At 45.5% G+C, this 22,878-nt stretch overlaps 1 protein-coding gene across 6 annotated transcripts in view; it reads left to right on the forward strand.

The window, feature by feature from the left end:
* Positions 1–22,878, forward strand: part of DOK4 (docking protein 4) — a 186,884-nt gene that overhangs the window by 149,535 nt on the left and 14,471 nt on the right. For 2 of the 6 annotated variants that reach the window (XM_029608929.1, XM_029608930.1), the window contains 3 exons: positions 9,841–9,900; positions 10,264–10,405; positions 13,249–13,372. In XM_029608929.1, the coding sequence (XP_029464789.1) occupies positions 9,841–9,900; positions 10,264–10,405; positions 13,249–13,372 (326 nt within the window). Of the gene's footprint in view, positions 1–9,840; positions 9,901–10,263; positions 10,474–13,248; positions 13,373–15,350; positions 15,640–22,878 lie in introns of all 6 variants that reach the window. The other 4 variants (XR_003857752.1, XR_003857753.1, XM_029608932.1 and 1 more) reach the window with 4 other exon arrangements.

A 22,878-nucleotide genomic window follows, 5' to 3' on the forward strand; every position in this document is an offset into this window, starting at 1 on the left:
ATAATATGGGGAATTAAGGCGCAGATCTAGAGGCAGTCCTGGAAAAGGCTGATTAGATTATAGTGGCAGTTACAGAAATGCAACATCCCTCAGAGAACATGACTTGCATGCAGTTATACCAGGCTGCAGTCTGTTCAGCAAGGACAGAGTAGAATGAAAGGGAGGAGGAGTGGCACTGTCTATAAAAATAATATTAAAGCAACAGAGGTAAGGCAGGAATTGTGGGTTAATCTGGAAGGAGGGAATGGAACGTCCATTTATATTGGTGTGATATACAAACCTCCATCGCAGGCAGAAGGAATGGATTGAAATTTATTGGAGGATATTCACAAAATTACTATGAAAGAGGAGGTGCTATATTGCTAGGTGATTTCAATCTGCTGGATATTGATTGGGACATCCCAATCAACTAGAAGCAGGGAGATCCTGAATTACTTGCAGGAAGAATTGTTCAGACAACTGGCAACAGAACCGACACAGAAGGTTGCAGTTCCAAACCTATGGGACTTCCAACGGGAAGAGTGTTTGTGATGACATAGGATCATCCCGTGATCATTGAATGGTGTAGGTCACTATTAGAGTACAGGCGAGGGTCCTGGACTTCAGAACAACTAACTTTGCTAAGATGGAGAAGTACCTCAAGGAGCCATTAACTGGATGGGATAAGCCAGGAAAAGCAGAAGAAAAATGGGCAGAACTAAATGGAGATATTATAAGAGCAACTAAGCTTTCGGTTAGGAAAAAAAATGAAGAGGAAAAAGAGGCCACTGTGATTTTCTAAAAGTTAAGGAGGAAAGGTTAGCATTCATGAGCTACAAGAGATCACAGAAAGAAGACAGGCAACAATATCTGGAAAATCTAAGCGTATCTGAGAAAGTTGTCATAAGAACATAAGAATTGCCATACTGGGTCAGACTGAGGGTCCATCAAGTGCAGCATCCTGTTTCCAACAGGGGCCAATCCAGGTTACAAGTACCTGACAGGATCCCAACCAGAGTTTTCCCCATGTCTACCTAGTTAATTACATTTGAATGCCTTAACCATATCCTCTGGTAATGAATTTCAGAAATTAATTGTGCATTGAGAGATAAAGAATTATCTCTGATTTGTTTTGAATGTGCTGCTTACTGACTTCATGGAGTGTCCTCTAGTCTTTGTATTTTTGGAAGAGTAAATATCCAATTTTCATTTACCCTATTCCATCCACTCATGGTTTTATAGATCTCTATCATATCCCCCCTGAGTCATCTCTTTAGCCTATTCTCATAAGGGAGCCGTTCCATTCCCTTTATCATTTTAGTAGCCCTTCTCTGTATCTTTTCCAGTTCTGCTATATCTTTTTTGAGATGTAACGGCTAGAATTGCACACGGTATTCAAAGTATGGGGCGATACAGAGGCATTATGATATTCTCCATTTTATTGTCTATTCCTTTCCTAACATTCTGCTTGCTTTTTTAGACCACTGCCACACACTGAGCCAAGGATTTCAAAGTATTGTTCACAATGATGCCCAGATCCTTTTCCTGGGTGGTAACTTCTAATATGAAACCTAACATCGTGTCACTACAGTGTGAGTTACTTTTCCCTATGTGCACTTGCCCATATTAAATTTCATCTGCCATTTGAATTCCCAGTCTTTCAGTCTCACAAGAACCTCCTGCAGTTTATCACAATCCGCTTGTTATTTAACAACTCAGAATAATTTTGTGTCATCCGCAAATTTGATCACCTCACTCGTTATTCCCCTTTTCAGAACATTTATAAATATATTAAAAAGTGCTAGTCCCAGTAGAGATCCCTGAGGTACTCTTCTATCTTTTCCCGCTGAAAAAACGGATTATTTAGTCGTACTCTCCATTTCCTATCTTTTAACCAGTTTGAAATCCATAATACATAGGATATTGCCTCCTATCCAATGACTTTTTTTTATTTTCTCAGGCGTCTCTCATGGGGGCTTCGTCAAACGCCTTTTGAAAATCCAAATACACCGTTATCCACATATTTAGTAACCCCTTCAAAGAAAGTTAGCAGATTAGTGAAGCAAGACTTGCCTTGGGTAAATCCATGCTGGCTGTGTCCCATTAAGCCATGACTTGCTATATGCTCTGTGATTTTGTTCTTTAGAATAGTTTCTGTGATTTTTCCTGGCACTGAACTCAGACTTGCCAGTCTACAATTTCCTGGATCACCCTGGAAACTATAGGCTGGTGAGAGCGAAGGCACAAATGGAAGAAAAAATAGCTAATATGGTAAAATAGGGGGAACAAGACTTTCTTTTAGATATATTAATGACAGCAGGAAGTGCAAAAAATGTGATTGTAAGCCTCAAAGAATTAGGGGTGGAATATGTAGAGGTTGATGAGAAGAAAAGAATTGTCTTACAAATATTTCTGTTCAGTGAGAAAGAGAGCTTAGAGAAGGCCCACAGAAAATTGCCACAAATAGCCATAGAAGCAGTTTTTTCTGCCAGTACTTAAGGGTACTTAATACTGACATCTATTTTTCCCTCTATAGCGGAAAATAACAGGAGAGTAGGGGCTGGATTAGGGGGCAGAGTAGCTCTTCTGGCTGCTCCAGTCTCACCCATCCCATCCTGATGTCTGCAGGAAGCTTCCAGGAAGGGGAGAGGCTGGCAATCAGGACACAGGGGGCTGCTCTCTGCAAGGCACTGGCCAGTAGAGTTGGGGTACCGGCCCTGTATGCTGTATCTGGGACAATACAGAACAGCAACAGAATCTGGTAATTATCCATACAATTAACCATTCTGTACCCTGTAATTTGAATTACTGTTATTAGAATTATTAGGTCATTTTTCTTTTTTCTTCTTTTAATCACTTTGAGGTCAATTTTCAGACATAGCCGGTTAAGTAAGGTAAGACTTATTCGGCTAACTTACACAGGATATGCAGCAACCAGTGGCGTAGCCAGAATTGATTTTTTGGGTGGGTACAAGGTTAACATGGGTGGGCTGTAGGCATGCAGGTCTGAGACCTACTAGTTGTTTTCTTATTGTTAAATAATGCCATATACTGCACCCTAGAATGGCTTTCTAAGTAATTTGCAACTGCCATTATGCTTCATGGATGAAACTTTAAAATAATTTACTTCAATAATTTAAGCACTTACCAGCATTAAAAATTCCTTATTAATCAGAATTTATTTTATATTTATTGCAGTTTATAAATACACAAATATAGAAAACAATCAGATCCAATCATGTAATAAAACAAAAATGAATGTATTCTTTCATGAACCATCTTTGCAGAAAACCAGAAATCTTCATAAATACAATATAATTAATCATCAGAACATGTGCAGCACAGAGCTAGGGCAATTCACATAACATGAAAAAAAAATTCAAATTCTGGTTTCACCTCAGCAAAAAATAACCTTCCACTGCTATTTTGTGAAGTAACACACACTCTTGCAAAGAAAGAGGCATCTAGAACCTTGCCATACAGTCATAGCACTGACTCTCAGGATTCAAATAGCAACCGTATGAAAAAGCAGCAATGCAAACACTACACCAGGCCCTAGAACATTAATACATCACCTACGGGAATACCAGAACAAGCTGGACTACTACTACAGAGAAACTATATGCTAGAAATACTGCATTTCTGTCACAAACAGGCAAAGCTGAGACCGACCCTTACCTAATATAGAAATAAGAGACTATAAATTAGAAACAGAAACATGCAGATAAAGCCAAAATAGAAAGCCTGAGAAACTAAAGTCTCTGAACAGTGGAATACTTAAGAAAGAGCAAAATACAAAAATATAAGAAATGCACATTCCTAAAGATGACATATTTAAATTGCTAAAATCTCAATATATATATATTTTTTTTTTTTACCTTTGTTGTCTGATCTTTGTATTTTTTTAATCAGTTGGTCCTGGTCTCTTTTTCCCATTTTTTCCCTTGTCACTCATTTCCTAATTCCTTTTCAGTGTCTTTCTTCTATTACTGTCTTCTTCCCTCACACACACACACACACACACACACACACACACACACACATACATACACATACACACATACATACACATACACACATATACACATACACACATACACACATATACACATACACACATATACACATACACACATATACACATACACACATATACACATACACACATACACACATGCTTTCTCTCACAGACTCCCTCACACATTCAAGCTCTCATTCTCATATGCTCTCCCCTCACCCCAAGCTCACATTCTCTGCAGACACACATACAAGCTCTCACTTTCTCACCCCTCCCCAGACTTATATTCTTATGCACACACAGACGCACATCCAGGCACCCATTCTCACCCACACATACACATATTCAAGCTCCCATTCTCACCCATACATACACACATTCAAGCTCCCATTCTCACCCATACATTCACACATTCAAGCTCCCATTCTCACCCATACATTCACACATTCAAGCTCCCATTCTCACCCACACATACACACATTTAAGGTCCCATTCTCACCCACACACAAACCCAGGCTTCTATTCTCACCCACACATACATACATTCAAGCTCCCATTCTCACCCACACACAAACCCAGGCTCCCATTCTCACCCATATATATACACATTCAAGCTTCCATTCTCACCCAAGAATTCAAACTTCCATTCTCACCCACACACATTCAAGATTCCATTCTCACTCCCATACACACCCAGGCTCCAATTTTCACCCACACACACACACACACCAAGGCTCCCATTCTCATCCACACATACACATTCAAGCCTATGCACAGCTTCCGCTTCCTTACCCCAGAGCAAGAAGATCAGCTGGCCTCTCCTGCTGCCACCCGCTTCCTGCTATCTTCAGGCCATATGGCCGACTGATCTTCCTGTTTGGGGGGGAGGAGAGCGGAAGCGCCGTGCACAGCTTCCGCTTCCTCCCCCCCCCCCCAAAGCAGGAAGATCAGTCGGCCGTAGGGACCAAAGATAGCAGGAGGCCGGTGGAAGCAGGGGAGGCTAGCTGATCTTCCTGCTCTGGGGGAAGGAAGCGGAAGCTGTGCGCGGCCGCGGGACCGCTTCCCCATGTGTGCCGTGCAAATGCACGGAATGGTGCGCCAGGCCTGGGTCCTTCTCTTTGCTGTCGTGGAGATGGGATCCCATGACAGCGTTGCAGTTCCGGTGCCAGTTGGGTAGGCCTGGGCCCAAATTGGGTGGGCAGCTGCCCACCCAGGCCCACCCGTGGCTACGCCACTGGTAGCAACATGGCTATGCTGCTAAATAACCTGATATTTGACACTACTTAGCTGAATAAGTATAATCTGGCTAGTTTTACAGCTGGTATGGAGCAGATCTAACTTATCTGGTTGACTTAACTGGATAAATCTGAATATCACTACTTATCCAGCTAAGGCGGTCATTTATCAAATCACATTAGAGCCTTATCGTGGGCGTTAGCACCCTAACGCCAGCAATAACGCCGTAACGCATACAATAAATAACGCATCACAAGATGCGTATGCAAATTTGAAAAATGTAGTCAATTGCGAGGAGGAAATGAAAATTAGGGGTGCTTAATGTTGCGTGTGATACCATAATGCATGCAATCGCGGGATTTAATGCCGGAAATAACTACACCTTTTTTAGTTATGACCAAAATGGGATTGCTGATAAATATTGCAAATCCTGTTTGGGGGGGAGGGGGAGAGAGAGAGAGCACCTCTGAGGATGCACACATATTAGTCAACTTTTTATACCACTGTAAGAGGGGGCATTCTGAACTCAGGGTGAGGTTTTGGTGGTGATCTAAAGTTTTGTTTTTTTTTGGTGGGGGGACAGTTTTACATGCACAGTCAGAGGTATGAATAGCACAGTTACCATCAGTAAGGATTTTATGTGATTTGGCGTGATGAAAGATATAAAAGATGAGATTTGTACAATGTACTCTCAACCTAGCTTAATGCATTCTCTACCTAGCTGCTATCAAGTTAGGTTTGTGTACCTTTCATCACTCCAAATCAATTAAAATCTTCACTGTTGTCTACTGTGCTGTTCGTACCTCTGACTGTGCATGTAAAACTGCCCCCCCCCCCCAAAACCTAGCCCATCACCAAGACTAAGTGGCGCTCTGGGCCCCCACTGCACCACCAATGCAATTTGTTTAATTATGGGGAGTCCAAGGATGGCTAGGGAAAGAGTTGGGATCCCCTAGACCAGTACTTCTCAACCCGTTCCTCAGGGCACCCCCTAGCCAGTCAGGTTTTCAGGATATCCACAACAAATATGCATGAAATAGATTTGCATACAATGGGAGCAGTGCATGTAAATCTATCTCATGCATATTCGTTGTGGATATCCTGAAAACCTGATTGGTTAACTGTGCCCAAGGGCTGGGCTGAGAAGCACTGGTCTAGACAACCAGGGAGATTTTGATGGGTAAAGAGGGGGGGTCAGGGCTGAGGCTGAGGTTGTCTACTGGACCACCAGGATAATTTTTCTTAACAAGGGGGTCCGAGGGTGAGGTCGGATTGGAGGAGAGGTGCCAGCCTCCCAGCCACTGGGTTTTGTCAGGGAAGAGGTGGAGATGGGGGGTTGGGATTGGGGTGGGGTTTCTGGCATTGTGAAAATAAGAAAAGGCTTTTTTTTCAGATCAGGCTGCCTGCAAGGGTGGAGGATGAGAACAGCGGGGTCTATGTATCCCCCGGGGGGGGGGGGGGGGGTTATGACTTTAGTGGGGTGGAGTGCTTGGGGCCAAGTGGTCCCTTTAAGGCTAGGCTGCAAGTGCATCCAGAAATGTGTTAAAATCCCGATGCACCTAGGGGAAATTAGATACAGCTCCTGAGTTGTAGCTAATTTCAGTTCAAGTAACACAGCTTGCAAATTTTTCGGCAAGCCACATTATTTTATTAGCATAGTTTAGGGTAGAAATGAGCTCATTAGCATGGAATTGCATGGTAATTGGCTCATTTAAATACATGCAGTGCCAGGGCTCAGACCAACACGAGATATTTTAAATCTCTCGGGGTGTCCCTGCATTAGGCCGTTTACCATGCGAAAACAGCGTTTTTCAGTGTTAAGTGGCCTAATGCAGATTAGTGAATAGGGCCCTATGCTTGAGAGCTAGATTTGCCTACCAGGGCAAGATATATCAGGACCAATCTGAATATATGGCTAATTGGGAGGCTAACGTGGCTCCATTCTAGAGATATTTAGGAGATGTCAGATGAAGGCAACCCAAGGTCAGAGTGACTATCGTGATTTGTAAGTAACCTCCCAGGTCCATGATGTCATAAGTGAGTCTGAGTATGGAATCAGACCCTAAACAGAGGAAGATTTTCAAAGCTACAGCCTAAATTCCACAAGCCCTATAACATTGTTCACAAATTGTCTAATGTAAGGGCGTTCAAAACCAGTCCTTGGGGCTCCCCCAGCCAGTGGGGATACCCATGCTCAACACCATGAAGGAATCAAATGAGAATCTGCAGTCATATCTGCAGAACAGTTGCTGGACAAAATAGCGCCACGGGCAAGGGTTGCTTTTGACGCCCACTTCCCTTTTAGGCTTGCGTGTTTGCAAATTCACAGACTGATTCAAAAGGGAGAGGTGGGGGCCCACCCCCTCCTGTCCCAACGGCCTGGTGCCCACCCCTTGCAACAGCACTGCATGTCGTTTCCAGAACCTGCTTAGGCAGACCATGGAACAAATCCTGTGGGTGGGATGTCAGAGCGGGCCCCCCCCCCAGAGAAATTGCCAATGAAGGACAGTGCAAAGGAAAAAGTTCCAGAAACGGCCACCAGCAGCACCTGAATCTGTTCCAGCAGCAAACTCTGCTCCCCACAGTAGCACTGCAATTCAAGGTGGCCCTGGGGGGGACTACACTGTAGCCAAAGTTGGCTTAACTAGGGGGCAGTGTATTGAACCACTCCGGTTTCCTTTCTTGGGCCTGCAGAACACACCTAGGGCTGACCAATCAGATCAATGAGCAGGAGGGTCAAGGGGAAGCCTGAAGTCTTGGGAATGCACTCCTGGGACAGTTTGAACAGCATCACGTTTGGTGCCGAGGGCGAGAGAGGCCATGGGAAGGTAAGAGAGGAGGGCAGCTTGTGAAAACGTAGCTGGGTGGGAGCAATACAATAGCAGAATTCCCTTCAGCTGCAGGAGAACCAGGCTTGGGCTGGAGGGCCGCGCTGGATGCAGCCACTGAAACATTCAAGAAGCTGCAGTTCTTGGGGCTCAGAGCTGAAACCGTAAGAGGGGCCAGGAAGAGAAGGGCCAAAGCTGGGGAGAGGTTGGTCAGGGACGCCAGTAGATAACTGCATGGAGCGACGTGAAGAAATTAGGTCCTGACTCGAGAGAGAGGCTGGAGTGGATTGCCGAATAGGGGTCCCCTCTGCTGTGGAGGATAGCCTGATAGAAAAATAGTGATTTGAGAGCCCAAGACTATCGGGCTGATACAGTACAGTGCGCTCCATTGTTAACCTGCCATTGGACGCGCGTTTTCCCTTGCCCCTTATTCAGTAAGGGGCCGAAAACGCGCGTCCAACCCGCCAAACCTAATAGCGCTTATGCATGTTGAGGGTTCTATTAGGTATTCGCGCGCGATTCAGTAAGTAAAATGTGCTGCCAAGCCGCACATTTTACTTTCAGAAATTAGCGCCTACCCAAAGGTAGGCGCTAATTTCTTCGGGCACCGGGAAAGTGCACAGAAAAGCAGTAAAAACTGCTTTTCTGTGCAGCCTCCGACTTAATATCATGGCGATATTAAGTTGGAGGTCCCGAAGGGTAAAAAAAGGAAAAAAAAAAGGAAAAAAAATTTTGAAGTCGGCTGGCAGCTGTCGGGTCGAAAACCGGACACTCAGTTTTGCCGGCGTCCGGTTTCCGAGCCCGTGGCTGTCAGCAGACTCGAGAATCGATGCTGGCAAAATTGAGTGTCAGCTGTCAAACCCGCTGACAGCCGCCGCTCCGGGGCAAAAGGAGGTGCTAGGGATGCGCTAGTGTGGTGCTAGGGACATGCTAGTGTCCCTAGCGCCTCCTTTTGCCCGTTTCTACCGCCGGACCTAATTTAAATACTGAATCGTGCGCACCGGCGAGTGGCCTGTGCGTGCACCAGGAGAGCGGGCGTTCGCCCGCTCTCCAGTGGACTTTACTGAATCGGCCCGTATGTTTGTAAGACTCAGGTTAAGAACTGGGAGAAGGGGAAGGTGTACGGGAACAGTCTGGATCTCTTGCTGTGATGGTTAGCCTGGCCTGTCTAGTCTGCTGCTTATGTTCCCCACTAGGGTGGGAGAGGGCTCTGGGCTGTCAGATGAATAATGTACCTCATTTGTATAGTGAAGGACCAGGCTTTGCTTAATAGAGGAACAGAATACCTCACTTACACATGGGAGGACCAATGAACAAGCTGAGACAAGATGATCCCCCACAAATGGAGGTGGACACATGGAACTTTGAAACCCTGAGTTCAGGGGGAGAAGAACTATAGGCAGGACCTCTAGTGGGATTGAGAAAAATAAGGGAATAGCATGTGATGTTTCAGACTCTCACTCATAACAGTGGCCTATTCTTATATTTTTAATAATACAAAATTATTTTTTGGAAGAAGTTTTGTTAGATAAGCAATCATCAGTTACCAGGTTTTTTTTTTTTGGTTTTTTTTTAACAAAGCTCAATTTTTTAAAGCCACCCCTTTTGCACTGGCAGCACGCAAAGCCAGGCTGTGGGTGCCTACACCTACACTAGCACAGTCAAGGCAGTGTTTGCTCACGCTAGTGATCCGTGAGGCGGCCGAGAACGATATAATTTGGTAAGCCCCGCTACCTGAGTCTGTGGTCTTGAATTTGGTCTGCCTTCATCTGCTGACAGGGAGAACACGATCCATGGTATGGGCTATTCTGCTGGGACGCCAAGAAACGCAATCAGCAGGTAAGAGCACTTCTCTTTAGCAGGTGGGTTCCATCCATAGTACAGCTGTTGCCCTGTGTAACACTCACTTCTGTTTTGTCTCTTCGCAGGCTGTATGTATATGATGTATATGCAGCTGTACAACCCTGGTTTCTTGTCTATTAGTAGGCTGTGTGATGTGGGAAGCGAGGCTGCACGTGCATATGAAGTTGTTTCCCCATGCAACACTGGTTTCTTTTTAGTTATGTTGTGTGACGGGGGTGAGGGACTGTGGTGTATGCCCTGCTGTCCCTTGACCATTAGGCAGGCTGTGTACACGGCTGTAATGATGTGCGCTGTGTGGGCGGCCCTGCCTCTGCGTGACCCTGGTTTCTTGTCCTTTAGCAGGCTTTGTGACGGGGGTGAGGGGCTGTACACATTCCAGACACAGGAGGGGGAGCAGATTTACCAGCGGGTGCACACTGCTACCCTGGCCATCGCCGAGCAGCAGAAGCGCCTGCTGCTGGAGATGGAGAAGAATGTGCAGGTAGGAACTCGGCACGAGGAAACCCCCACGGCGCAAGCAAGGTTCCAGAAACCAAGTTGTCTTCCATGGTAAAAAGCATTTTTAACGCTGTTCTCTTGTCCACTAGCAGGCAAGTCATTTCGCCTTCCATTGCCTCAGGTACAAACTTAGGGGCAGATTTTCAAAGGCTAAGCACGTAACCTGAGGAAATCTACCCCTGCGCGTGCCGAGCCTATTTCGCATAGGCTCGGCACGCGCAAGCCCCGGGACAGGCGTATATCCTGGGGCTTGCTAAAATGGGCGGTCCGGGGGCGTGGCCGAGTGCCTGTTGGGACCTGGCCAGCCGGCAGGCGTAACTCCATCGAACAAGGTGGGGGGGGGGATTTAGGTAGCGGGGGGGGGGGGGGGGGTTAGATAGGGGAAGGGAGGGAAAGGTGGGGAGGATCCAAAAAAAGTTCCCTCCGAGGCCGCTCCGATTTCGGAAGGGCCTTGGAGAGAATGGGGAAAACCATCGGGGCTCCCCTTGGGCTCGGCGCTCGCAAGGTGCACACGTGTGCACCCCCTTGCGCGCGCCGACCCCGGATTTTATAACATGTGCGCGCGGCAGCGCGCACATGTTATAAAATCGGGCGTACATTTGTGCGCTCCGGGTAGCACGCACAAATGTACCCCGCGCGCGTAGGAATTAAAATCGGCCCCTAAGGGCTTCCTTTACTAAGCATTTTCCCCATAGGCGCAGAATGGGAGGAAAGCCTTAGTGAATCAGGACCGTAGGATGTGAGCCCTCTGGGGGACGGGCAGATATCTCGTTAATCGGTTTTGAAGTGGCTGATCAGTCACGAAAGGTGAAATATGAATCAAATATGAAAATTGCTTTAATGACTTACTGGTGACTGCAGCAGAACTCTTGAGCTGGGGTTGAGTTTCCATGGCCCGATTGTGCCCCTCCCTGGTGGGCTGGCTCTGACCTGGTACTCCTCCTTCTCATTTCTCTTACAAGCGCAAGTTGGTCTGTACCCGCTTTGCCTGTGGAGAGAGCTACTGTTCTTCCTGCTTGGAGCTCCGCTTCCTGATTTTAGAAAGTTAGATATTTATAGATTTCTTCTTTATTCGCTGGTCCTGTGGCTTCTCTCTGTACTGATTTCTGGTGTCCGGTGTGCTTTTCCGAAGCAGCAGCACCTGCCTTGCCAGACTCTGCGTTTGCCTGTGTCTGTGGCATTGACATCATGGAAAGATAGCGTAGCAACTGCAAATATACGTGAGTGAGGTTTCTTGTGCCATGAGAGACATTACCCAACATCGCTTTGAGCAGGGGTAACCGCTCCGCTTTGCTTCTCTGTTTTTTTGCACCATCAATTAAAACAGAACAAGACAGCTCTTTATGTATTTATTTATTCTTGTATTTATTAAGCTGCCTTTTGCCAGCTACAAAACATAAAATAAATTACAATATTATAATAAAATACAGTACATGAACTATAGTAAATAAATGTCTAAGACCATCAAAACATTACAAAAGACCAGACAGAAATCCTCAAAACGTTAACAGACTAAGGCTTACAAGTTAATACACTAAATACATAACAAACACGATGATCTCTGAAGCTCTGAACTTACCTACAGGTGGAGCGCCCTGTACTGTGTCGGCTCCAGTGGAGCGCACTGTTAACTGGCATTTGGATGCGCGTTTTCAACACGCTAGCTTTACCCCTTCTTCAGTAAGGGGTAATAGCGCGTCGAAAATGCGCGTCCAACCCCCCCCCCCCCCCCCCCCAGACTAATAGCACCCGCAAATGCATGTTGATGGCCCTATTAGTCATTCCCACGCGATACAGTAAGTAAAATGTGCAGCCAAGCCGCACATTTTACTTTAAGAAATTAGCGCCTACCCAAAGGTAGGCGTTAATTTCTGCCGGCGCCGGGGAAGTGCACAGAAAAGCAGTAAAAACTGCTTTTCTGTGCATCCTCCGACTTAATATCATGGCGATATTAAGTCGGAGGTCCCAAAAGTTACAAAAAATTTAAAAATTAAAAAAAAAAAAATTAAAATTGGCCCGCGGCTTGTCGGTTTAAAACCAGACGCTCAATTTTGCCGGCATCCGGTTTCCAAGCCCGTGGCTGTCAGCGGGCTCGAGAACCGACGCCAGCAAAATTGAGCGTCGGCTGTCAAACTCGCTGAGAGCCGCCGCTCCTGTCCAAAAAGAGGTGCTAGGGACGCGCTAGTGTCCTTAGCGCCTCTTTTTACCGCGGGCCCTAATTTAAATAAATTAACTTACTGAATCGCGCGCACAGGAGAGTGGCCTGTGCACTCTCCCGCGATTTTTACTGTATCGGCCCGCTAACTATTAAGTAATCACTACGAAGCTGCTACAGTCCCAGTCTCTGCCATCAAGGGTGCAGGCGCTGGCTGGGGTTAGAGGGGGGAGCATCCAGCTCCTTTAGCTCAGAAGGGGTCATTAGGAAATGACGTGGGAAAGCTGGCTGTGGGAAGCTCCTACACCAGGAGTAAAATTTGAGTTTTGCTGCTAAAACTTGCTTTCATTTCCAAAATAAACTGCACAACAAACACTCCCTTTGTTCCAAGAACCTCGCTCCTTGAATGTAGAAAGATTCCTTCCCCTGACCTTAATAAAGAAGTCATCAGGCAATGGCAGTTCCCCATGTGTGTCCTGATTGTCTCAATATAAAGCTAACAAGCTTACAAAGGGAGGGCGAGATTTCCAGGATCAGCAGGTGTGAGGTGCCCTTATTTAAACAAGTCCCAGTGAAACTGGCACACAGCACTGAGAAGCGTGTGATTTGGCAGTCAAGACCTTCAGCTGAACAGTGCTATTTTCATAAAAAAACCATTTCTTTCTTTGCAGCTTCTGAACAAGGGCACTGAGCACTACTCCTACCCCTGCACGCCCACCACGATGCTGCCACGCAGTGCCTACTGGCATCACATTGCACGATCCCAGAACTTGGCTGAGTCTCCCAACTATACTGGTGAGCAAATAAAGATACAAGGGCCCAGGCTTGACAGTCATGGGATGGGGGGTGGAGGAGGAGGCACTGTTATTCCTTGTCCTGCACGCTCTTTGGGGCAGATTTTAAAAGCCCTACGCACGCCGAGCCTATTTTGCATAGGCCTGGCGACGCTCGCAAGCCCCGGGATGTGCGTATGTCCCGGGGCTTGAAAAAAGGGGCGGGGGTGGTCTGGGGCAGGGGCGTGGCCAGAGACCTCCGTAGGGCCGCTAGGCTGAGGGATCGTGCACCGGCACTTGGCTGGCACGCGCAACCTACACCTGCCCAGAGGCAGGCACAACTTGCCAAACAAAGGTTGGGGGGGGGGGGGGGGTTTTTAGGTATGGCTGAGGGGCGGATTAGGTAGAGGAAGGGAGGGGAAGGTGGGGGGGTGGAAGGAAAGTTCCCTCCGAGGCCGCTCCGATTTCAGAGCGGCCTCGGAGGGAACAGGGAAAGCCATCGGGGCTTCCCTAGGACTCAGCGTGCGCAAGGCGCACAAGTGTGCCAACCCCTTTGCGTGCGCCGACCCTGGATTTTATAACATGCGTGCGGCTGTGCGCACATGTTATAAAATCGGGCATAGATTTGTGCACGCCGGGTTGCACACACGAATCTACGCCCACGCGTAGGTACTAAAATTGGCCCTTTGTGTCAAAGGGGGAATTCTGTTTGTCTCTGTCACTGCAGTTCTGTGTAACATAATGTGGCTGATTCACTAAACTGCAGGGTAAAACACTGCTAGATTGTATCCATGCTAAAACTGCATTTAGCACCTAGTCTACTAAGCTAATGATATGCAGAGTGTGTGACTGCTAAAAATAAATAAAAAATAAACAGATCTTGGCATGCACACTGACAGGAAATAGCCATTAAGCTTTAACAGCACCTGCAAACTATGATGTTTACTATATGTGTGCTATTTATGGAATGGTCAGTGCTGGTTTTCTCTCCACTCAACTTCCTGCATCCACAAATCTATAAAACTTTATTTATTTATACATTTTATGTGTTGTCGTTCCATATGTAGATCACAACGGTTTACCAAAGTGACATTCATAATTATAACTCAACAAACAAACAAAGATTGGTCACAATGGAGGTATTCATAGTTGGGCATTGATATCTATCAAGTGAAACTTTCTAGTACATATTAAAATTGTTCTATTACATAAGGCAAAGAGTACGGATAATTAAAACAAAATGAAGGATTAGATTGAGGTGAAAGAGATGGAGATTTTAGATGAAAGTTTGTATTGTTTTGTGTGCCATATCTTCTGAGTCTTATTTCCTGTGCTTTCCCCCTTCTTATTGTTTGGTCTTTGTCTTCTGCTGTTTTTGTGAGGGTGGGTGTGTGTCTGTTGGTCTCAAATTATCTGAAATCTTGTCAGTCTAGATACTTGGGTTTGTGAAAGAAGACTGAAAGTGTGTGATAGTGGAGAGGATGTAGCATGGCAGGGGGTGTCTGGGCATGTTGGAAGTATGAGTATTGACAGTGTGCTTAGGAGATCAAGTGGTGAGGGGAAGGGTGAGGAGAGGTGATGATATCCAGAAAGAGCAGTGATGTGAGTGCCAGTAAGGAAGGAGGTAGAGAAGGGGGACGTGGAAGAGGAGAGTTGCCAGGTGATGAAGGCAGAGGAGGAATGGGAGAGTCCAGTGTTAAGCACCAGTAAGCATAGGGAGGAGAGCAGTAAAGGACAGGAGGAGAGTGGAAGAGATATGAAGGAGGCAGGGAAGCAATGAGGCCTGACAGCCTACTTTGCAAGTGAAAGAGAAGGCAGGAACAAGGTCCAGTGATAAATATTCAAATATAGCCCATGAGGAGTATGACAATATCCTGGAATGTATTCTAGACAATCATAGTAGTATTCTGTCTGTTAAAGATTCAATATGGACAGTCACATTAGTGGATACTCAAATATAGCCCACAAGGAGAATGACAAAATCCTGGAATGTGTTCTAGACAATCACAACATCCTGTTTGATAAAAATTCAACATGGACGTCCATAATGGGAAGAAGCACATATGGAAAATAATAGCAGCAGAAGTAAGCAGCTTAGCAGTGATGCCCAAGACTATCAAGCAAATTAAACATCAGTACCAGGACTCTAAGTGCACCATGAGGACAAAGGCAGCCAGACAGGAAGTGGCGGTCCTCATCCTTATCAGTTGACCATCATGGGACTCGAAGCCATCTTTGATCTCTTGGAGGTGCTGGACACTGCTGCAGAACTGCATCAGGAGACATCAGGTGAGTAGCTCAATATCCCAAACCAAGGTTCAATTTCTGGGGGTCCATCTATCTCAAAATGTGGTGGTTAACACTGGATGATCATTGTACTTATTGGCAGCTGGGGTGGACCATTACCCAGGAGGGGAACAATCTAGAAAAGGGATTTTGCAAGTGTCAGAGTTAAAAGTGGGATGCATATCCTTCAACACCTATGCTTCTTCTTGCTTTAACAAGTGCTGCTGCTGTACAGAGCACAGGTACAGCTCCAGACCCAGCTAAGACCATGCAAGTGGAGGAGACCGAATACAATGGGACTAGGAAATCAGAGGAAGAAGCTGAATCTCTGGTTTCCACCTTAGCAAAAACTTCACCACAGAGCTCCATATGCTGCATCCCAGACCTGGAGAAGGCAGATGTCTTGCAGAGCTGGAAGCAGAGTTTTGCCATGAGAGGCACCCACAACCTCTACAAGTACCTCCAGTGACAACCGGACAGAAGCTTCCTGCACTGAGCATAGATGGCCACACCTTCATACCCTCCCTGTTTGCTGACTACCCAGTAGTATTGGGACAGCAGTACCTGGACGAGACAGTTTGCCAAGGCTCACGTCTGCACAAGGAGGTGCGCGTGCTGAACCATCAGAAGGAAGTGTTGCAGAAGTCTAAGAACATTGCAAGGTGGCATAAAGAGTCTGGCAGCAACGGTCCATCACTACCCTGGCAGCAGCCGTCCCTGACCACACCCTCAGGAAGGACCTTGAGACCCATCAATCAACAACACTATCCATAACTCTCAGGAATCTACGTATCAGAGCTGGACATCCATTTTATGTAGGAAAGAGGAGGCCTACAGCACACCGTTGCTGAAGAGTCAATGGACCGTGAGGGTGCTCGATGATACTTTACTTGCTGAAGGACTGTGTCTTTTGCACCTTCTCGTTGTTCACAACTAGCAGGTCACAGTTACCACTTCCATCCAATTGTGTGTGCTAGGCATGCTTTCCTTGTACGTTGTTTTCCATTATAAGAGAAAGATGGCATGCTCTACCTCACCTTTGTGCTGTAAATAATCTTTGCCACGGTTTTGCTATACGAGGTATGTGTGTTGTGTGTTTTGAAAATGATGTTGTGTTTGTTGTTATTGCATGGTTTACGTATAATTAGGGGAAGGGACCTTTCTCACATTTCTCTCCTTCTCTTTGAGGTGATTAAGGATAAATGAGAGTAGAGAAATGAGAAAGTTACGGAGTTTCTCTTCTGTCTTCCACCTTACCATCTCTCTGTCTATTCTTCTCATGTCTTCAGGATCCTGCCACCTGCTGTATGCTAGGCCACTGCTCTCCAGGACCCATTTATTTTATTTATTTATTTATCTTACTTATTACCCACTAATCCAGAGAGAACAGTGCTTATAGCGGCTTACAATAATAAAAATATAAAATGGCTTAAAAATCCAAACGAAACAAACATAACATAAAATACAATGAGGAAAAATATAATAAACAAATGTAACCCCCTGATTGACATCCCCCTTTGGGAGTCCAAGGACCCATCATTCAATACAGGGATGTAGAATGTCCCAGTCTCTTTTATAAATCTGTTCTGTTCCCAGATTCCCTGTAGATGGGAAGAATTACTCTCCAAGGCTCTGCATGCCATGCCACCGCTGCTTTCTACATTAGCAAGAATCCCGCTGGAGGCCAGGCTGTGCTTCCAAACATAATTGTGCTGAGAGAGATTCAAACAAAGTGAACATCAGTGACAAATCCAATTGACAAACAGCTCTTCACATCACAATCAAGTCTTAGGCATAAATCTGCAACTCTGATTCTTTTCAAGTGGCTTTCCATCCAGATCCTTTCCCAATCATAAAAAGTAGGCTTTAAGCTTCCCTCTGCTTGCTTTCACTAGCTGTCCGAAGTGAATTCTCAGTTTTCTCATACCTTGCCTTAGATGTCTTGAACAGATGTGTAACCCTTTTGTCAAGGGTTCAGGTGTCCCCTAAGGGCATTAAAAGTCTTTATAGGCTGGGGGCTGTCTCCGCACTCATTTTCCCCTTCTCCGCAGCTCCCAAGGGGTGGATAATTTCCGTGGGGGTAAAGGTAGTCCTTTGTGGCCCAGGTGAGGGAGTGCTTTTCTCCTGTGTGTGTAGTTAGTTGCTGATCTCAAAGGGTGAGATGCTGGGAGCAGACAGGCTAGACTCCGTGCTTGATGCTCAAAATAAAGTTTACTGATTCTCTTAAAGCTAAATCAATGCCCAATCAATCCAAAGAGTAGGATTACAGCGGTGTGGCTTACAGATGTTTCTCTTTCTCTGGGTATGTGTCCTGTCTCTCAAATCCCTGGGATTTAGCTTACCACTTCTTCACTCGGTGAATGAACTATCCCAGATGTTCAAGGAAAGCCTATGGGTGATGGGATCCCCTTAGCCACGGAAAAATCCTACCTTAGACCAAATTGCTCAGTCTTTCGTATCCAACCTGAACACCAGCTTGCTTGCACTTAACAGGACTAGGTGAACCTTATAACCTTGGCCTGCACCCTCCCGGCCCTTGCCACACACAATAAAAAGTTATGCATTCATAATAGATTTTACATGAAAAAAGACTTCTGGGATAAAAATATCACAACAACATGTGTATTAGATTTATGTGTGGGACCCTTGGTCTCCCACTAGCTGGCCCTAGATCCCTGCCTGGTAAGTAACAGCTGGAAGGACGACCCCTGAGGATGCCTGCAATGGTTCAGTCCTTGTCTAGAAGTTGGGGTTGGAGTCTTAGTGAGTTGAGTTTGGGTTTTGTTGATTTAGGGGCTGCTTTACTCCTGTTCTGGTTTTGGATTGGGAGATTGCTCTTGTTCCAGGGCATCCCTTGCCTGGTAGGGGCTATCCCTTCCTGAGAGTAAAAAGGACTTTAGTAAGAAGATTTTCTGAATTTGTGCCTGGACGAATCCTGTTCCTGCTGGTGAAGCAGCCCCACTAACCAGAGGGCAGGAGGGAGAAGACCTGGTTATTCCTTTCCAGCCAGTGAGAGGACCACAGTGACTCCTCATCTGGTGGTGACGTTTTGGATTTTTGTGCAAAGTTGCATTTTTAATGCAGAGCTTTTTCTATCACCCCCTCCTCAATATGTGGCTGGGATGTAAGAGCCCTGCTGGTATCCAGAAAAAGATTTTCCCCTAAGCGATCAAACAGAGAAGGAATCCAGAAGAGAAGAGTTTCAAGATCAATTGGAGACCCCAACCGGATCTCCACCCTGGGGAACACAGGACACAAGCTGGGAATATCTGGGACTCTTATGGACTGCAGATACGAGACTTCTTTTTCAGGATTTAGGGGACTCCCCTCAATAGGCTTCCCTTCCTGGCTGGGACCCTTGCCTCACAGACAAGAAAAGGGGGTGAGCAGCTCCCAGAGAGTAGTACCGAGGACTCCTGCACAGAGTGAGGAGGAGAGAGTTCCCTATGTATGACTGAACTCAGATGTGAAGTAAAACACTTATTACCTTGATTGGACTTTTATTTAATTTCTGCAAATCAAAGTAAAGTTTCTTTTGAACACCCACCTTGTGTTCTGCCTGTTTATACAGCATTAACATCACCAAAGGTGATAGTAACACACCTCAGAGAAGATTCCCATTCTCCTCCTGAGCCAAAGAGGGTACGCCTTTCCCCATAGAAAGAATCCTCTCCTTGGGACTTAGTACATTTGGGGAAGTAGCAATAGAAGATAGCCCTAAGAGAAATTTTTTTGTATGCCCTTGGTATAAAATGCAGAAAAAGGATTACATTTGCATGCACTACTCCAGTGCCAACAAGATAGCCCTGCAAAAAAACAAACCACTTAGAACCCATATGGTATTAGGGCTATTGTAACACTGACTGTGGGCTTGGCCCTTAAAAAGCCACAAGCAAAATGAATTACAATTACAATATAGTAAATCTCCCATACCAAAACAGCACTAACTGCCAGCACTCAAACAGTAACAACCCTTTCCATGAAAAGGCAACAGTGCAAATATTACGCCAGGCCCAAAAACGCCAATACACCTTCAATTAGCAAAACAGAATAAGCCAAGCTGCTATAGATCCCTAAACAGAAACTACACGCTAGCAGAATACCTCACCTTGGTCACACATGCAGAACACAGACAGACTCTCACTAAAATACAAAACAGAGACCACAAAGTTAATAGAAACATGCAGACAAAAATTGAACTAGAAACTACAAGACAGACACTATATGCAGTGCAACAGTAGAAAAGCAGAATCACCTCCATTCCTCTGAAAACATAAAATAATAAAATCATGAAATATAAAACACATCAATTATAGCAAATCCATACTAATATAAATAATATCTCAAAACAGTCACAAACAGATTAGCATCTAATAATTATCATGTACAAATTTTTTAAAATTACCCAAACAGCAATAAAATATTTCAAAACAGAAGACACATCAAATTACACAAATAATTAAAACAACTAAAGATAAAAAACAATCTCCCACCCTTCATACCTGGAAAGTTTTGATTTCCAGTCACCCTGAGATTGTTATGGATTAGTGGGTTGGGGGGATGCACAAACTTTTTCCGCTCTCATCTACACACACACATACATATGTTCACACACACACACACACAAATACATACCTGCTCTCTCTCTCCCCCACATACTCGCTCTCACACATGCATACTTTATCCCACATGCTGACACACACTATCTCTCATATGTTCTCTCTCACATGCTCTTCCTCTCTCTCTCTCACACACACACACACACACACACACACATACCTGCTCTCTCTCTCCCCCACATACTCGCTCTCACACATGCATACTTTATCCCACATGCTGACACACACTGTCTCTCATATGTTCTCTCTCACATGCTCTTCCTCTCTCTCTCTCACACACACACACACACACTCTTTCATGCTTTTCATATGCACATGGCTCTCTTGGCTGAGGCGGCAGCAGCCTCCTCCTTGGGCCCCTCAGTCTTTTCTCTCTCCCCTCTCCTGTTTGTGGGGTCAGTTGCTGTTCCTCCTCCTTTGCCTTGAGTGCCTGCTGACGCTGCTTGTCTTCTCTTCAGCAGTAAAGGGGTCCACTCAACCCTGCTTCTGCTCCTTCACCTCGCATGGCCTGCTGACACTGCTCTTGCTCCTTCAAGTGGCAGCCCTGCATGCCTGCAGATGCTGCTCCTCATTTCTTCAGCTGCGCCACCTGGCCCGCACTGCAGTGCTGCCTGAATCCTGGGCCCTACAGGACCAATACCAATGCTTTCTGCTCCTGCCGGCCACAGTGATTGGGCCTCTATTTTCCCTCTCGTTTGGGCCCATGGGACATGACTTATGATCTTAAGGTGTTTGTTATTTATTTGGGGTTTTCATGTTGTTTTTAACCTTGTGTACACTTATTCATTGTTATGTGTTCTTTATGGATGTTAAATCTGTAAACTGCTTAGAAATCTTTGATTTGCGGTATAGAAAATCCCTAAATAAATAAATAAATAAGAGATACAATCCTCTGTGGTCTTGGGTTTGCTCTGTGCCTGAAGATCACATCTGAGCAGAGCTTGTGGAGGAACTAGGCTCCTGCCCCAAACTTGTGGTGCTCTACATGGCCGCCTAGTTCACTTAGTGCTTCCACCAGCCCTAGCTCTAGTACTATGCCTATATATGAATTTCAGTAAACCAAAATAATTTAGTAAGGACCTTAAAAGACCCTACACAAACAAAACATGGCAACAACAATCCATACAAAAGCCCATATGACCACAACAAACTCTCATGACAGTAGAGAGCCTTACGCGGTGCTTACTTTCTGGGAAAAAAAGGTGCCAGTACTCACATGCAGGATGCATGTTTGTTTTTGTAAGGAAAACAAAATCAAAACAATGGTTCACTGGTATTCTTTATAACGCACCTCACTGCCATCACAATTTGTTGGACCCTTAAATCCCGAGTCAGTATTAACAGCAGACTCGTTTATGATATCGGGTCACTTTGCTTTTATTGAGTAACATTTCTATTTTGTATTGTATTTTATATATTTTCCATAAAAACCAATATCTTAGATATGCTGATGAATTTTTGGTCTTCCAACAAAATTGTCTTTCCAAGTAATGCTGAGACAGAATAAAATTTATCCAGTCACAATCCCAAAACCAAAATTATTTTAAAGCATGATACATATCACCAAAGAAAGCGTCAAAGTCCCGACATGGCCATGTTTCGGACCAAAGGTCCTGCTTCAGGGGAATGACGTCTTCCAGATCTCTTAGTAGTCCAAATCCATACACTAGTCCATCAGCATCTCAAGTCGGCTATTCCTGTGCAGAAATTTTCTTCCCGCGGTCTGCATTCAGACTCGCAACCTTGTAAGGAACACAAGGCAAATGAAGCAAGTGAGGAAAAGTACTGGTGAGTACCTCCTGGAAAAAAAAAAGCCCTGACCTTGAAAGACAAACTCTAACCTGCCCTCAAACCCCAGTCCTGTGATTCTCCCAGCCTTGAATTGGCCTCCCCAGATCCGGCTCTTGACCCTGCTTCCATCTCACAAAGCCTTGATGTGTTAGGAAGGACCAATATGAGGTGTGGTGTTAGGATTGGTGTTAGAGAAGGAGGTCGATGACATTGTTGCTAGAATCAGAGGACAGTGCCAGTAAATTGTGTGTTGGGGCCTGCAGCTGCCTGAGTATTGAATGGGTCACTCTGCTGTACAGAAGGCCCTGATCGCCTGTCCCCTACCTTCTCCCCCCCCCCCCCCCAATCCCCTCGCCATTGCTGCATTCACTACAAGCTGCATATTCCACAGAGGAGAAAGTAGTCGGCCGCTACAGGAGAGCGCATTTGAGGCCATCTGCGTTCTGGAAAGCCAACATTTTTTATGAAAACTGCTGTGAGTGGTCTCTCCTCCCTGGTGGGGTAATAGTGAGATGCTGCGTTAGTTGGCACTTACAAGTGACATAACATGCAATCATCTTGCTTCTGAGCTGACTCCCACTCACTGTGGTTTCCCTGTGGCCAATAATCAGCTGCTATCCGGCTGCTGAAGTTAGCCAGATATTCAGCAGTGCAGCTGGATAAGTTTTTCTGGTTAACTTTGGGACAGTTGATTAGCTGCCCTATATTTATCCATCTACCTAAGCCAGTTAACGTTGAATATTAGTGTTTATCCAGCCTTTAATTTAGCAAACTAATTATTTAGCTGGATAAAATATTAGCCAGCTAAGTGGCAGACACGCACTGTGGTGAA

The sequence above is a fragment of the Rhinatrema bivittatum genome, chromosome 7, assembly GCF_901001135.1.
Source record: "Rhinatrema bivittatum chromosome 7, aRhiBiv1.1, whole genome shotgun sequence".
Lineage (NCBI taxonomy): Eukaryota > Metazoa > Chordata > Amphibia > Gymnophiona > Rhinatrematidae > Rhinatrema > Rhinatrema bivittatum.